Genomic DNA, 15963 nt, shown 5'->3' with positions numbered 1-15963 from the left:
ATCAACAATGCATTTATGAAACATTTGTCAAAGTAACTGACCTTAGACGATGGCAACTCTAGTTTGTCGAAACCGGTTTCAACCATTTTCAACAAAAATACTTTTGTACATACTTATTAATAAATACTAGGGCAGTCTCATTAGTTTCAGATGTTTAGTAAATATTAAGCATATAAAGGGTGATCCATATCGAGGTTACCTACACAGAATTTTCTAATTTAGTGGGGAATGTTTATTATCATTCGAAAGAACATTCTTTGGCATTTATTTTTTTGAAGATTATCTCTTTCAAATGATGGCGGCGGCAACGTCTTGGACAGTCCATCAGTGGGGTTCAATTTTCGACGACTTGTTCGAGCATTTCGACTGGTAACTGGCGAAAGATACGCGTGATGTTTTTCTTCGAGTATTGAATCGAAGCGGGAATGTCCGCAAAGACTTTAGACTCCACATATCTCCACATCAAAGAGTATAACGGGGTGATATAATACTATCTTGGTGGTCAATCGACTGGACAAAACCGTGTAACTATCTGCTTTCCGAAGTGTTATCCCAACAAATCCAAAATATTAATCCGAAAATCGGTTTTCATTTCGCGGTCGATTTAACGGTTACGTCACATTTTTGAAGAATATATGCACTCTTATTTTTTTCACTGCGTGGACGTGGTCTGTTCGATCGAATATTATAAAAAACTACAGAGTTATCAAAGCTACTGGAACTAAACTTGCTTTACTTTGTCTTCAAAATTTTATTTGGAGTTCATAAAATTCGTTATGTCATTTCTCAATATTAATTAAAAATTTTAAATTATTGCAGGAGTTCAAAGTTCCTGATTACTTAATAATACTAACAACACTAATGACTGCCTTAGCGCCCACCATTGAAGGCGCCAAAATATTAGCGGTGTATGTATATCCGGGCAAAAGTCACTTTATGATGCATCGCGTGCTGATAAGCGAGTTGGTGAAGCATGGCCATGAGGTAGGTTAACGGCGCGAGGCAATCCTCGCTTGCTTTTTTCAAACACAATTAAACCAAAATAAATTTACTTTTCGTTGCAAAAAATTACTTCATATATATTTGTATATACATAGGTATACACATATAGTATACGTTTTTTCTATATGCGCACAGGTAACCATGATAACGGCTTACACTCGTGAACATTTTCGTGCGATCATTTTTCACAACTTTCGACGTGGATTATCACGACAAGAGTGCATCGATGAACTAAAATCTCTGTATGGCTATGAAGCACCACCCTATAGCACTGTGAAAACCTTTTACAACGAATTCAATCGTGGCCGACGCTCGCTCAAAGTCGAATTCGTTTAAGGTCGTCCAAAAACAGCCGTTGTGCCAGAAAACATCGATGCCGTACGTGAACTGATAATGCAAGACCGTCATGTAACATACCTTCAGATAGAGGCATGCCTATGCATTTCTCCCACCAGCATAAATTCGATACTGCCAGGTGCCGTAAAAAAGGTTTGTTCTCTTTGGATCCCGGCCAATTTGACAATCGCTCAAAAAAAGGCTCGTGTGGATTGGTGTAAAGAAATGCTGAAAAAATACGATCGCGGTGCTTAAAAAGACTTTTATGAGCCCGAAACAAAACAGCAATCGACCGTGTGTGTCTTCCAAGACGAGCCAAATCCAACGAAAGTTGTTCGTGGAAGAAGCACTTCGAAGCAAATGGTCGCCTGTTTCTTCGGCAAAACTGGTCATGGGCGACTGTTCCGCTTGAGCAACGTAGGACGGTCAATTCAGAGTGGTACACCACCATTTGTTTGCCTGAAGTCTTCGGAGAAATTCGAAAAACGAAGAAGAGAAGACGAATCATTGTGCACCATGACAATGCGAGCTCTCACACATCGGCTCAAATCATCCGCCATACAGCCCTGACTTGGCACCCAATGACTTCTTTTTATTCCCACACATCAAGCAAATAATGCGTGGTCAACGATTTTCGACGCCAGAAGATGCTGTTGAAGCATTCAAAAACCACGTTTTTTGGAGGCGTCTCAATCGGAGTGGAAAAAGTGCTTCGAAAATTGGTTTGAGCGCATGCAAAAGTGTATAAATCTTGATGGAGAATATTTTGAAAAACAATAAAACCATTTTCGTTGATAAATACTCCTATTTTCTAATTTAATTTTCACACTTAGGCAATGCTGACACCGGTAGCAGCACCATGTTCGACATGTCAAACAATGACATAACAGACTTTATGAATATGATGAAAGCGATTTGCATGGGCAGCACCGAACACGCGTTATCACATATTGACCGATTACAGTCGCGAGTTTAAATACTTTCCGATGGTGGATGCGTTGATCGCGAAGTACTTAGGACATTTGCCAAGTGAGTAAACTTTTGGTTAAGTTAAGTTAAGTAGAATGGCATGCCTCTATATTGAAAAGTTCCAAGAAAATCCGATGCCAAATTTTAATCTAACAAACTCATAACAATGACTTGCAGAAACACACAAACACAGAGTGCTAAATAAAAATTAATTAATAATTAATCAAACTGATAATTCCCCTCTGGCCCACTTAAACAATTTCACAACATAAAATCTACGTAGACCCTTTGAGACCTCTATTCATACTCAGCCCATATCACATATAGTACTGTTATATATTTGTCAAATAAAAGATTGACAGCGCTGTTGTTGTATTTTATATATACATATATACATACATATTATAAGCTTTTTATTGTCAGTGCCCTTTAAAATAGTTCTTATGCGAATAGCTATGTAAATATGTAGTTCAGCTAGTTGAGGTCTCTTTCGCAACGAATTCTTTAGCGTAACTCACGTGTTTATTGCATTATCATCATGAACGGGAGAGTTTTTCGATTGTGTCGCAATGTTTTCACGTAATTGTTGATTTCATGTAACTAGTGATTGTACGAGAAAACAGAGTTACCATAAATTACATTATTTTAATAATAATTCTCACCCTGTTTATATTATTTGGCACTAATCGAACAGTATATAAGGATGATGTGTTTTCTCTAAAACAGCTATGTATGGAAAAATATAATATATACATATATATATATATGAAAAAATAACTGTTTATTCAAACGCTTTCCTTATCATTACTATTTCCAGGCATATTGGATTGAAAACTATATTGTAAAGTGAGCGCGACTCAATGCAAGCGAAGCATTGGAAACTCATGAGAGTTTCTTGGATTGGAAAGTGAAAACGGTGGTTATGAAACAGACAGAAGTTGAAAGTCAGTTTTCATATGCAGTAAGAAATTGAAGCTGATGTATTAATAAAATTTGGTATCGGTTCTCGCAGCATAAGACTACTTTCATACAATGATTCCTTTGTTGCTAATTTTTCGTAAATTTGCCTTTGGTATCGCTAAAAGCGTGCAGAAGAGCGACAAGAGGCGTCCAACTTGAATCGGACAATTTGCTTTTTATTTTATACATATCTCATTGTACGCTTCAAGAAAGCGGTGTCAAAATTTTTAGTACCTAATTTGTATCAGTATTTATATTTTTCTAAAACATTTTTTACACAATAATGGACCGGTTCAAAACTTAAAAGCATGTTCTCACCGAAGTGTTCTCTCAATAAATCCATTGATTGATGCGAAGTGTAGGAAGTACCGTCGTCTTGTTGAAACCAAATGTCGTCGAGATCATCAGCTCCAATTTCAGGCATGAAAAAGTTGGTTTTCATGGCGCGATTACAGTCATCACTGACGGTTACGTTCTCACAGGCATCGTTTTTGAAGAAATATGGCCCGGTGATGCCAACCACACCAAGCTGTTGTTTTTTTCTGAAAGAAATGGCAGCTTTGAATCTCTTCAGGTAGCTCTTCGTCCTAAATGCGGCAATTTTGCTTGTTTACATATCTGTTGAGCCATAAGTGGGCCTCACCGCTAAACAAAATTTGGACAGTACATATAATAAAATTCAAAAGTATAATATAAATATGCATATTCAACTAAAACGTGATCTGGCACCATACATAACCGCTCAACAAAACAGTAGTTTATCAGTAGAAATATTGAAAATTAATTTAGACGCTTATGAGTGCAGTGCCAACAAACGAAGCGTTATCATTTTAGAAATAGGTGCGCTCTTCCAGCTATAAATGGCCTTGTGCTTGACCAGAACCGGGTGCCAAGAAATAGTAAATAGCAGAAGAATAAATAGTAGCAGAAAGCAGAACTAAATAATAGCCGAAAATACTTGCGACAAAGGATACACAAGCCTAGAACTTGAAAGCTAAAAATGGTAAACACTATAAATAAAAATAACGGAAAGTAGTAAAAATTGTTGGAAATAATTTAGAATAAAAGTGGTTTTAAGGATGCCTCAGTACAAAGAGTGTAGTGCAGCAGTGCAATGAATATTTACGTTGAAAATATATGATTTTAAAGATTTTTGTTTCTAATTTTTCGAAAATTTATTTGGTATATTTTATTTTAAAAAACCGTTTGGTGAATAAGCCTAAAAATTGTGGGATATGAAAAACAAGCATTTGAAAATTAGAAACAACGACCGAAAATTCAAAGATCACTGTGCTCAAATTTATTGCTTTATTTAAATGCTTCCTGATTATCTTTCTTAAAATGAAATAAAAACGTTTTAATGAGAGTTCAGCGTATAGTATGTATTTTGAGGGATTACTACAACCCAAAGGTTTATATGACAATTGAGGTTAATTTATCTTCGTAATTCTCCTATTTAATTTTTCCTAGCAATTTTTGAACAACGTTCTTAACCCTTTCGCCCCTACTGGGACAATATGTCCCAGCAAACTTCAAACATGTGTATAACTTTTAATTTTGATCCAATTACGCATTGGAATGTACCCAATAAAGCCTTGAAGTCTTCTTTGATGATCAGTAACCGCATTCCGTTATTATTGACATCAATTTCCCGTTACCGAATATTTTGCACAGACATTTCGGGAAATTTCATAAGTCACGCATTGTATTTCAATGTGAAACGTCTATCTGGTTCAGTTTTTATTCGTACTATTCCGCTTGCTTTACGGTTTAGGTGTGAATAAAGATAATTCCTTCAAAATTGGAAACAAATTGGATTGAAAAAGGTAAGTTTTTTATATTTGTAACTACATTGGGACATATAATCCCAATAATGCATTTGTTTGGGATAATAATATCCCAATATTTGTTTATACCATTAGATGTCTACAAGGAAAAAATTGGGTGAGAACGAAATTGCTGATTATTTTTTACAAGAGGATAGCGACGATATGGCCGATGATTTTAGTGCCATGAGTCTAGCTATGAACCATCGGATGACGATGACGAAGATACGGAAGTTCCTGTAGCAAACGCTAAATATGTAAGCAAATCAGGTCTTCTTCTGAATCGGAGTTGGATGACGATGATGGTCAAGTTTTAGGCGATCATCTTAATTCTTTAGAGAACAGTGAGGATCAGCCATTAGGCAATAAATGTAGCTGGACAAAGTTTGACGTCGGCGTCATTTTCGAACCGAAGTATATAATGCCCGTAGAAAAACCGGCTGAAGTTCTTATTGACTTTCCTCATGGTGCTTCCGAGCTCGACGTTTTTCGGAAACTCTTTCCAAAAAGTTTATACATACGTATTGCAGAGTGCACAAACCAAAGGATTCAAAACTAAACAGAGAAAAATCTGCAAAGCGTGCTCTTACCGACGAGTACGAAATTATGCTTTTTTTAGGAGTCACTTTGGTAATGCACTACAACCACTTACCATCAATTGCTGATTATTGGAGTAAAAATGAATCTATGGGAAACTATATGATAAAAAAGAGTATTTCTCGCTATCGTTTCACTTTACTGATGGCCAAGATGTATTTTAATGATTTTAATAAGCCCGATAATGCAGCTAAGGATTATTATATATCGGAAGTTGTATCATGCATAAAAAAAACATTCCCAGCAGCGCGAAGTGAAAGTAGTGCGCAATCCATAGACGAGTGTATGGCAAAATTCAAGGATCGCTCAAGTTTGAAACAGCCTTTGAAGACAATAAAAAGAGAGATAAAATTATGGCTGCGCTGTGATGCCAAAACAGGCTACACTTATGACTAGAATGTAGTATATACTGGAAAAGACACATCCTCTAATCTGAATGGAACTCTGGGAGAACGGATTGTAGAAAACTTGACAGCAGGCATTCGTGAGCAAAATGTTGTTTTAGCGTTTGATAGTTTTTTCACCTCAATGAATTTGCTAAAGACCATACCATTCCCTGCGATTGGTACATATATACGAACGCGTAAAGAGACTCCTGTATTTAGTGGACGTCTACAACGATCAAATAGTCAATTCCAAATAAATTACTATGGTATAATGGCTGCTCGATGGATGGATTCGAAAGAAGTCCTGCTTGCTTCAAACTGTCATATGCCTACTATAACTAAAGTTAGCCGAAAACAAAAAGATGGTTCTAAATTAGAAGTTGATTGTCCACTAGCTATTGCAGACTACAATCGTATAATGGGGGGCGTAGACTTAGCAGATCAGAAGGCTGCAATATACGATATGAATCGTAAGTCGCAAAAATGGTGGAAAAGGTATTTTACAAGATTTTTATGCTTGCTGTGGTTAACGCTTGGATTATATTTACACAACGTCAACGCCGTAAAATTTCGCTCATTCAATTTATTTTGCCATTAGCCGAGTCAATGATAGCTGAAGGAATAAAGCACAAAAAGCTCACAACACGTCAATGTGGTGGAAGACCAGCAAAGCGATCACGAACTGAACGTTTAAATATTGGCGATCATCTTCCTATTGAACAGCCTTCTGGTCGCCGATGCGTTCTTTGCACTTCACAAAATAAGGAGACCAGAACCAAATACGTCTGTTCTGGATGCAACAACGCTTTATGGTTTAAATGCTTTGCTTCTTTTCACAAGTGACTAAAATTTGTAAAAGGAAAAATGAATAAACAGTGAAATCCATTATTTTTTATTAAAAGTTGATATTTCATAGTTTGTTCCTTTTGGTATTATTGGGACTTATGCGTTCCACCTATAAACGTTATTGGGATTATATATCCCAGGATAACCGTAAGGATATCCGATTTTTCAGGTATGCCAAACATCTTATATTTTAGTCATACTACAGTATTTGCTGTCGTAATGATGAAAAACCCGCCTGATTTCGAAAAAAAACTCAGGGGTGAAAGGGTTAAAACACTATCAGATGAGTTTTTCCTAATCATTCAGTTTTTCTGCAAAGCTCTTATCCTTTATCCGTATTTGCGAACCAACAAATATTCCCTCTATAATTTTTGCCTCGCTGAGTTTGTGGAACTTCCTTTTTAGATAGAAAAAGTAGAATCCAAATTTTTTGATCGATTTGGAGTTTTGGTACCGCCAGTTCGCACTATGTAGCATGGGTCTGTTGGCCGAAGACAAGTTTGGATACTCAATAGTGTGTTTGGACTTGATTGGTATGTCATTGTCATGTAAAAAATATCATTCACTTGCATGATCCTTTGGTTCGGGCTAAATTATTGGTATAGTAAATGGCATATGTGTGGGTTCTTGCTTAGACCAATTTAATAGCAGTCCAAACCAAAGACAATTGGTGATGTGCGCGGTTATGCAATTCAGTGCAGGTCATTTCCATTCCATTTCCGAAGCGAAAAAAATTTTTGTGTGCAAAAGTAATAATGTCTGCCTGTGATGCTGATTATGTAAGAGACCTTCTTGCGAAGGATATTTAGATTCAACAAACTCTTAGTGCAGGTATAAAGTGACATTCCCTTATTATATAAGTCGGGTTTCAAGACACATTTCGTCAGTCACTTAGTGCCAAGATCTCGAAGCAGGAGTTTTGAAACGACTATTAAGCTGGAATATATTAGTAAAAAAAAATTAATTGTTTCGTCAGATATAATAAAATGTTTTTTAAGCATAAGGAAGTGCTCTACGGTCTACTGGCGCTGGCAGTGCTGGCGGCGCAAGCGCCGGCAACAAATGGCGCCAAAATACTCGCCGTCTACTCATTTCCGGCCAAGAGCCACTACATGATGCATCGTGTGCTGATAAGCGAGCTGTTGAAGCACGGACATGAGGTATGTACAGACAAATATGGTATACCATGTAACTATATATATTTTATATAAGATTTCAGTGAAAAACTGTAACTTATTTTTTAAATCTATTTCTCAGGTCACTATGATAACGGCACTCACGCTAGAACCAGAAAAAATGGGCGCCAATTACACGGAGATACTCATAGAACCGGTTTATGACTATCGGACGGAAAGTAAGTGAAAATCACACATCCATAAACCATAAAGTAACTACCAAAAACTAACGCTAAAATAATATTTTACTTCCAGTGCACAACATATTCGGCGGCAAAACGATCTACAACATGGGCTATGATTTGCACCTATTCCTGAATATGCTTGTACTTCTGGGCCTCTCGACGACGGAGCATGCGCTGAAGCAGCCGAAAATACAAGCGACCATCAACGCCAAAGAAACACAGGGTGTATATGATCTCCTGCTCGTCGAACAATTATCTCAGGATGCATTCTCGGCCTTGGCACATGTCTACAATATACCCGTTATAAGTACGGCCACTTTTGCGCAACAAACATTTATGAGTGAAATGTTTGGCATTATACAACCGTGGTCATACGTGCCCCATGGCTATCTACCGCTAACGGAGCATATGAGCTTTTTCGAACGCGTCTATAACACGTACACCTCATTGCGCACGGATTTGGACCGCGAGTTTAGGTATTTCCCGAAAATGGACGTACTGGTGCAGAAATACTTCGGACACTTACCAAGTAAGTATTACTTGATATAAGCCGCAATTCTTACTTACACTCCTTCTACTTTGCAGTCAAATTCCCCAGCACCTCCGAAATGAATAGAAATCTTTCAGCCATATTGATCAACAACTATACGCCATTGGCGGCAGCTGGACCCACGACGGAGAACATGATCAATGTCGGTGGCATGCATATCTATCCGCCAAAAGCGTTGCCCAGCGATATAAAGCAGTTCCTGGATGAGGCCGAACATGGCGCCATATACTTCAGTTTGGGCAGTCAAGTGCAGAGCAAAGATATGCCTGTGGAGAAGTTACGCTTGTTCCTCAACGTATTTGCTCAGCTGAATGAGCGTGTGCTGTGGAAATTTGAAAACGATAGCCTTCCGGATTTACCTTCGAATGTTATGGTGAAGAAATGGCTGCCGCAAAGTGATATCTTGGCACATCCTAATGTGCGTGTCTTCATTTCGCACGGCGGTCTCTTTGGCTCACAGGAAGCTGTCTACCATGCGGTGCCCGTACTTGGGATGCCCTTCTTCTTCGATCAGGTAATTAAAATAAAATCTAAATTCTATAAAAAGAAATTTATACTTTAATCCTTTTTCTCCCGCAGCACCTTAATTTGAAGAAAGCCGAGTACAACGGTTATGCCATCTTGCTGGACTTCCACACACTCACCAGTGAGCAGTTAAAGAATAGCCTCCAACAATTGTTGCACAACAACACATATCGCGACAATATCAAACGCTTCTCGAGCATTTTCCACGATCGTCCCATGGGTCCACGTGAGACTGCGCTCTACTGGATCGATTACGTAATACGTCATAAGGGCGCACGGCATTTGCGCGCTGCCGGCTTGGACTTGAAATGGTACCAATTCTATTTGCTGGACGTGATCGCTCTGGTCGTAGCCGCCGTCGCTGTTGCCCTTGGAGTCTTTGTTCTATTAGTACGCTGGATCTTGCGTCGAATCAGCGGTGAACAGATCAAGCAGAAAGTGAATTAGTATAATTCTATGAATTGTTGTTGTTTAAAAAAATTATGTGGTTATATGTGATTAGTTCTTTAATATGTATGCATATGAGGCTCAATTTGCGCTAAATTGAAATTTATAAAAACTAAATATTAGGAAATCACTTTGAGTTGTTGAATACTTCAACTTAGTTGAATCATTCCTATAGAAAACTATATAATTGCTTCCACGTTAATCGCATCTACGTAATCGGAAGCGTGCCAAATATGGACGAAAGTCTAACATCTGTACTTGTGTACATTTCTCCAAACTATTATGGATTTTAAAGTATGCGCAAGCAAAGATTGACGGCCAAAAAGATTTTGCTCTGTTCTTGGTGAGGTTGGCGAGGAATCATCTACTATGAATTACTGTAATGAGCCCCTGCGGTCGAACCCTTATTTCGAACACTTACTCTCAATGATCGGTACGTCGCCTGGAAGCGGCTAGCTTTGCATAATAGGTGAAGAATTGTGTTTGCTCAGAGCTAACACTTCTCTCTGGTGTTACTTCCGGTACTTATTACTTCGATTGCTTTCGATTTCGTGTCAAGTTCAATCAACTAGGACGGTTATAGCCGAGTTAACAAAAGCGCGCCAGTCATTTCTTCTTTTCGCAAGGTGGTGCCAATTAAAGATTCCAAACGAAACCAAGTCCTTCTCCGCCTGGTCTTTCCAACGGAGTGGTTGTCCTCCTTTTCATCTGCTTCCTCCGGTGGGTACTGCGTCGAATATTCTCAGAGCTGGAATGTTTTCATCCATTCGCACGACATGACCTAACCAGCGTAGCCACTGTATCTTAATTCGCTGAACAAGGTCAATGTCTTCGTATATCTTGTACAACTCAGCGTTCCATCGGCTATGGCATTCGCCGTTGCCTATGGCTAGTAGGGTGTGGTCTTTGTTCGTCAAGAGAGCTTTACTTCTCAGTTGCCTACTCAGTTGTGTTGAATTTCGACGAATGTTTGTTTGATGATAGGAGATATTTCGTCTTGCCCTCGTTCACAACCAGACCCATTTGCTTCACTTCTTTGACCAACTTGGGTATAAGAGAACTAACGGTGCGGTTGTTATGGCCAATGATATCGATGTCATCGGTGTACGCCAGGAGTTGCACGCTCTTATAGAAGATTTTACCTTCTCTATCTCAGAGATTTCAGATCGAATTATTTTCTCCAGGATTAGATCGAAGAAATCACACGAAAGAGAGCCCAAAACATAGAACACATTCTAAGCAAGTGCAAGCAAATACTCGTTTGTTGGAAAATACATATGTATGTGTAATCGCTTATAGGTTATATAAATGCAGCCGTGTGTGTAGTTATCAATGAAATGAAATCGTTGAAAATTCAAATCTTAAAAATTGAAAAGCGTTGTATTGACATTTCAGTACAAAATCCACACTAAATGTGTTCGGCAGCAATTTGTTACGGTGGATAATTGCGGGATTTCTCAAAAATAGACAAAAAAAAACATAAATTATTTTAAATTTGTGATCAAATAAAGAATTATTTGAAAAATAAAATAATAAAAGAAATAATTATTTTACAATTTTGTCTGAAATATAAAATTGTTTGAAAAAAAATATAATAATAAAAATATATAATCAAAAAATTAAAATTTAATTATTATAACAACAATATTAATTAAAAAGAATTGTGTTATTATAAAAATGGTAATTTTTGTGAAAACATTTGCATTGATAATGAAAAAAATAAAATATTTAAATTAATTATCTTGCATATATTTATTTGAGTGTTTATATGAAATAACTGTGCTTTAGAATTATTGCAAAGAAGTACTTAGCAGTTTAGTCGCTTGTCAGGCCTTCATAAAAATCTTTTTAAAAATTAAAGTTCGAACATTAAAAAAAAATCGAGAAAAATGGCATGTCAGATAATTAGAAAGAACAAACTAAAGAAGTATAACCTATCATAATGGGATTTGAGGCAAAAATGTATGAATTTGATTCCTGACTGCTTCTAGTTCCAATATACCGTATCTAAGTATCGTGACTATCCTGGTTTTCTGACATATCCATATCGACGAGTATAAATATTATATCAACATGAAATCTAGTTTAAATTACCATATTCTGATTTTCCCTCACTTAGTTCCTATAAAACCCATAAACCACTTTATATCCTTATTGTCGCTGAAGACTGGTAGAGGTGTGATTAAACTGACGGAACAATAGACTAATAATACATATTTTACATTCTGACCTGGTACGTTTGCTCCGCTTAAATATGCTTTAAAGTGCTGAGTTTCGAATACAGAGTTTTACTTATTTTAAGGAAAGATAAGAAAGCCGGAGAATGAAAATTGCTTTCAACGAGCCTTCATGTTATACGATTGTTTAGCTGTAATTTGGCCATAGATATTCTTCGATTAGGATGGTATGCTTTGAAATCTATTCAGCGAAATTCATTCGAAAAAGTTAGCTTGATTCATGTCCATACCACTTAGCCTAGCTAGCCTCGAGCGCACAAGTTCTTAAGGCTGTATCTCAGAAACTATTACTCGGGTCAACTTGATAATTTATTAAAATACTCTTATTCTAGAGGTATTATAAAATTTAATAAGACAATAAAAACACCGATTATTTGAAACCCGTAAACCCATGTAACCCCTTAAAAACTTTTAGATCCTTCTTACTATTACACGTAAAGATCCGTGCTTTGTAAGATCAAACCTTATAAGCAAAGCGTTGGACTTAAGTACATTGGCTGTATATGAAGTAAAACGGAATTAACAGCAAAAAAATTGAACGTTATTCAGCTAACACATAGGTCACCGCCAGTTCTTTGCATACAGCCAGTTGCAAAGAAACGCAATGTTATTAAAAGCATTAATTCGGAAGACATAGCACCATTTCTGCAATATTTTCCAAAGAATAACATAACTTTTAATTGGAAATATTTTCTTGTATACTTACTTCTTAGTTTTGTGCTGGATTTTGTCCCTAATTAGTTCGAGTATCATCCAAGCAGACTGTTTAGTTAGACGAAATCTATCCCGAAAATCAACGTCATCATAATATATAAAAAAATTTTTTCTTTCCCTCATTATACGAGAGCGACGATTTATAAATATATTTATTAAAACCTCGCACTCCATATCACTTTCGTCGTCAGATTCCATTTTTTACAATATAAGTATTTATCTTCTGCTACTTGCAAATCAGCTGATTGGAAAACGTTAACATAGTTGCATACGACAGTATTTAATTAATATTTAAATGGCAAAGGGTGACCATTTAAATACAAATCAAGTCAAATGGTGAAACTGAAATAAATTAATTTTCACCGAAATCAGTTTCGTGAAACCGGCTGTAAATACCGATAACAGTCGCGAGTTTAAATACTTTCCGATGGTGGATGCTTTGATCACGAAGTACTTTGGACATTTGCCAAGTGAGTAAACTTTTGGTTAAGTTAGATTAAGTAGAATGGTTGATCGCCAAGCAGTAAATACATTTTATACTTCTTTATATTTTTGTATACATACTCGTATAACCGGTGATCCGGTGATCCAGTAGTAGAGTAGTCTTGTTATTTTTGTTCAGTATTATTGGCATTTCATTATGGAAAGACTTACTCCCGAACAAAGTTTACAAATCGTTCAATTTTATTATGAAATTAAAATTTTTTAAAACATGTCATTCGGGCGCTTCACCCATCTTGAGACCCAGCAAACACTATTGGGTAATATTCGAACGAACATACATACATACCACGTCCAGCACGGAGTGAAGAAAATATAGCAGTCGTAGTAGAGCGTGTACATGTAGACCGTGGAGAGTCGATTCGACGCCATTCTCAGCAACTCGGACAGACATATGAAACGACTTCCGCATTTTACGTCGAGATCTTAAATTGAAAGCTTACAAAAAACAGTTTGTGCAAATCTTTTTCAGCGCTGAGGCCCTTTTCTGAGCCAGAAACCTGTAGAGATTCAAAGGCTGCCATTTCATCCAGAAAAAACAATGGTTTGGTGTGGTTTGTGTGCCGTCAGTGGCGATCGTTATCATCTGATTCCTAAAATTGAAGCTCGTGATCTCGTCTACATTTGGTTTCCAAAAAACGGCCCCACTTTCTACACATCCCATTAATCAGTCGATTTATTGAGAGAAGATTTCGGTAAGCAGATAATTTCATGTTTTTAGGCGGTCGATTGGTTACCAAGGTGGTGTGGTATCACATCGTTAGACTTTTTTCCTGTGGGTATATATAAAGTCTAAAGTCTATATGAACAATAATATTTCGATTCAGGCCTTGGAGCGAAATTCGACTCAAGACTTAGCTGCGGCCAATATATGAAAGCGATAGTCTTCGAAAAATAAATGCCGAAGAATGTTCTTTCGAATTATTATAAACACTTCCCATTAAATTTGAAGCTTCTGTGCTTTTTCCCAAAAAAAGTCGGGAACCTCGTAATGGATCTCCCTTTATAAACATGCATTAGAAATTGAGCGCTATTGCAAATTCACAAATTTGGAAAAATTTTCGTCTTCAAGAAAAAAATTTTCGGTTTTTTTTATTCTCGAACGAAAAAAGAACGGTTTGAATAAGTCTACTATAATTTAAGTAAAAACTGAAACGGTTAACATATCATTTTTATCATAGAGATGATAAAACACATTTCAATTAGTTTCGGTAATATCCAAACCTATTACCAAAAAGTTTTATGGCAATAGTATGGTGCGATAAGTGGCGCCACTTACTAGCAGACGACACTCCGAATATATAGGGTGATTTTTTAAGAGCTTGATAACTTTTTTTAAAAAAAAAACGCATAAAATTTGCAAAATCTCATCGGTTCTTTATTTGAAACGTTAGATTGGTTCATGACATTTACTTTTTGAAGATAATTTCATTTAAATGTTGACCGCGGCTGCGTCTTAGGTGGTCCATTCGGAAAGTCCAATTTTGGGCAACTTTTTCGAGCATTTCGGCCGGAATAGCCCGAATTTCTTCGGAAATGTTGTCTTCCAAAGCTGGAATAGTTGCTGGCTTATTTCTGTAGACTTTAGACTTGACGTAGCCCCACAAAAAATAGTCTAAAGGCGTTAAATCGCATGATCTTGGTGGCCAACTTACGGGTCCATTTCTTGAGATGAATTGTTGTCCGAAGTTTTCCCTCAAAATGGCCATAGAATCGCGAGCTGTGTGGCATGTAGCGCCATCTTGTTGAAACCACATGTCAACCAAGTTCAGTTCTTCCATTTTTGGCAACAAAAAGTTTGTTAGCATCGAACGATAGCGATCGCCATTCACCGTAACGTTGCGTCCAACAGCATCTTTGAAAAAATACGGTCCAATGATTCCACCAGCGTACAAACCACACCAAACAGTGCATTTTTCGGGATGCATGGGCAGTTCTTGAACGGCTTCTGGTTGCTCTTCACCCCAAATGCGGCAATTTTGCTTATTTACGTAGCCATTCAACCAGAAATGAGCCTCATCGCTGAACAAAATTTGTCGATAAAAAAGCGGATTTTCTGCCAACTGATTTTGGTAATAAAATTCAATGATTTGCAAGCGTTGCTCGTTAGTAAGTCTATTCATGATGAAATGTCAAAGCATACTGAGCATCTTTCTCTTTGACACCATGTCTGAAATCCCACGTGATCTGTCAAATACTAATGCATGAAAATCCTAACCTCAAAAAAATCACCCGTTATAAACATAGGGGGTGCGTAATTTGGGGTTGGTAGTCTAAAAGATACTTCACCTTAAAATTGTTCCGTTTTTTTCTTATTATCAGACAGAAACAAACATATTTCACTTCCAACTACTTGAAAAAATATTTCGTTTCATAAATTTTGTAGGAAATTTAATGCTTTACTAAATAGTCTCTTACGATTTTTTCATAAACCTAAGCATTTTGTAGAACCCGCAAAGGTGATCTAGTCACCGATGCCCAGAGCATACTTAAATTATGGAGGGAACACTTCTCCAGCTTACTGAATGGCAGTGAACGTACAACGCCAGGAGAAGGCGAACCCGATTCCCCAATCGATCACGATGGAGCAGACGTTCCATTGCCCGACCATGAAGAAGTTCGATTACCCGGCTGAAGAACAACAAAGCGGCGGGGGCCGATGGACTGCCGGCCGAGCTATTCAAACACGGCGGCGAAGAGCTGATAA

General features: G+C 37.3%; 4 protein-coding genes and 1 long non-coding RNA gene across 8 annotated transcripts in view; 4 read left to right on the top strand and 1 right to left on the bottom strand.

Annotated features, from left to right (window-relative positions):
• The window catches only part of LOC125777463 (uncharacterized), a 49835-nt gene extending 40547 nt beyond the window's left edge, over positions 1-9288 (bottom strand). For both annotated transcript variants that reach the window (XR_007422319.1, XR_007422320.1), the window contains exon 1: positions 9192-9288. This is a non-coding gene — a long non-coding RNA (uncharacterized LOC125777463). The remainder of the gene's footprint in view (positions 1-9191) is intronic.
• LOC105231257 (UDP-glucosyltransferase 2-like) overlaps positions 1-15963 on the top strand; it is a 61731-nt gene that overhangs the window by 10934 nt on the left and 34834 nt on the right. The window lies entirely within an intron of this gene.
• The window catches only part of LOC105231237 (UDP-glycosyltransferase UGT5), a 45392-nt gene that overhangs the window by 1458 nt on the left and 27971 nt on the right, over positions 1-15963 (top strand). The window contains exon 1 of one of the 3 annotated variants that reach the window (XM_049452459.1): positions 723-984. The exons of 1 other annotated variant lie outside the window; for it this stretch is intronic. In XM_049452459.1, the coding sequence (XP_049308416.1) occupies positions 862-984 (123 nt within the window). In that variant the 5' untranslated portion in view covers positions 723-861. Of the gene's footprint in view, positions 1-722; positions 985-11342; positions 11485-15963 lie in introns of those variants that run through there. One more of the 3 variants, XM_049452457.1, reaches the window with a different exon arrangement.
• The window catches only part of LOC115066621 (UDP-glycosyltransferase UGT5-like), a 42039-nt gene that overhangs the window by 7759 nt on the left and 18317 nt on the right, over positions 1-15963 (top strand). The gene's annotated exons all lie outside the window — the stretch shown is intronic.
• LOC125777458 (UDP-glucosyltransferase 2-like) lies at positions 4111-9940 on the top strand. The gene is made up of 6 exons (XM_049452464.1): positions 4111-4270; positions 7921-8082; positions 8180-8276; positions 8353-8811; positions 8868-9346; positions 9412-9940. Exons 1-6 carry the CDS (start codon positions 4268-4270, stop codon positions 9802-9804), a joined length of 1593 nt encoding a protein of 530 aa, XP_049308421.1. The 5' UTR covers positions 4111-4267; the 3' UTR covers positions 9805-9940.

The sequence above is a fragment of the Bactrocera dorsalis genome, chromosome 3 (assembly GCF_023373825.1).
Source record: "Bactrocera dorsalis isolate Fly_Bdor chromosome 3, ASM2337382v1, whole genome shotgun sequence".
NCBI classification, from domain to species: domain Eukaryota; kingdom Metazoa; phylum Arthropoda; class Insecta; order Diptera; family Tephritidae; genus Bactrocera; species Bactrocera dorsalis.
The sequence above is the reverse complement of the archived record's forward strand: the minus strand, read 5'-3'. Positions and strand labels throughout refer to the sequence as shown.

Excerpts from the sequence above, each read along its gene's own strand:
- LOC125777458 (XM_049452464.1), top strand. Across the intron at positions 8,277-8,352 it reads TTATGACTATCGGACGGAAA|TGCACAACATATTCGGCGGC; the intron begins GTAAGTGAAAAT and ends TTTTACTTCCAG. Across the intron at positions 9,347-9,411 it reads TGCCCTTCTTCTTCGATCAG|CACCTTAATTTGAAGAAAGC; the intron begins GTAATTAAAATA and ends TTTCTCCCGCAG.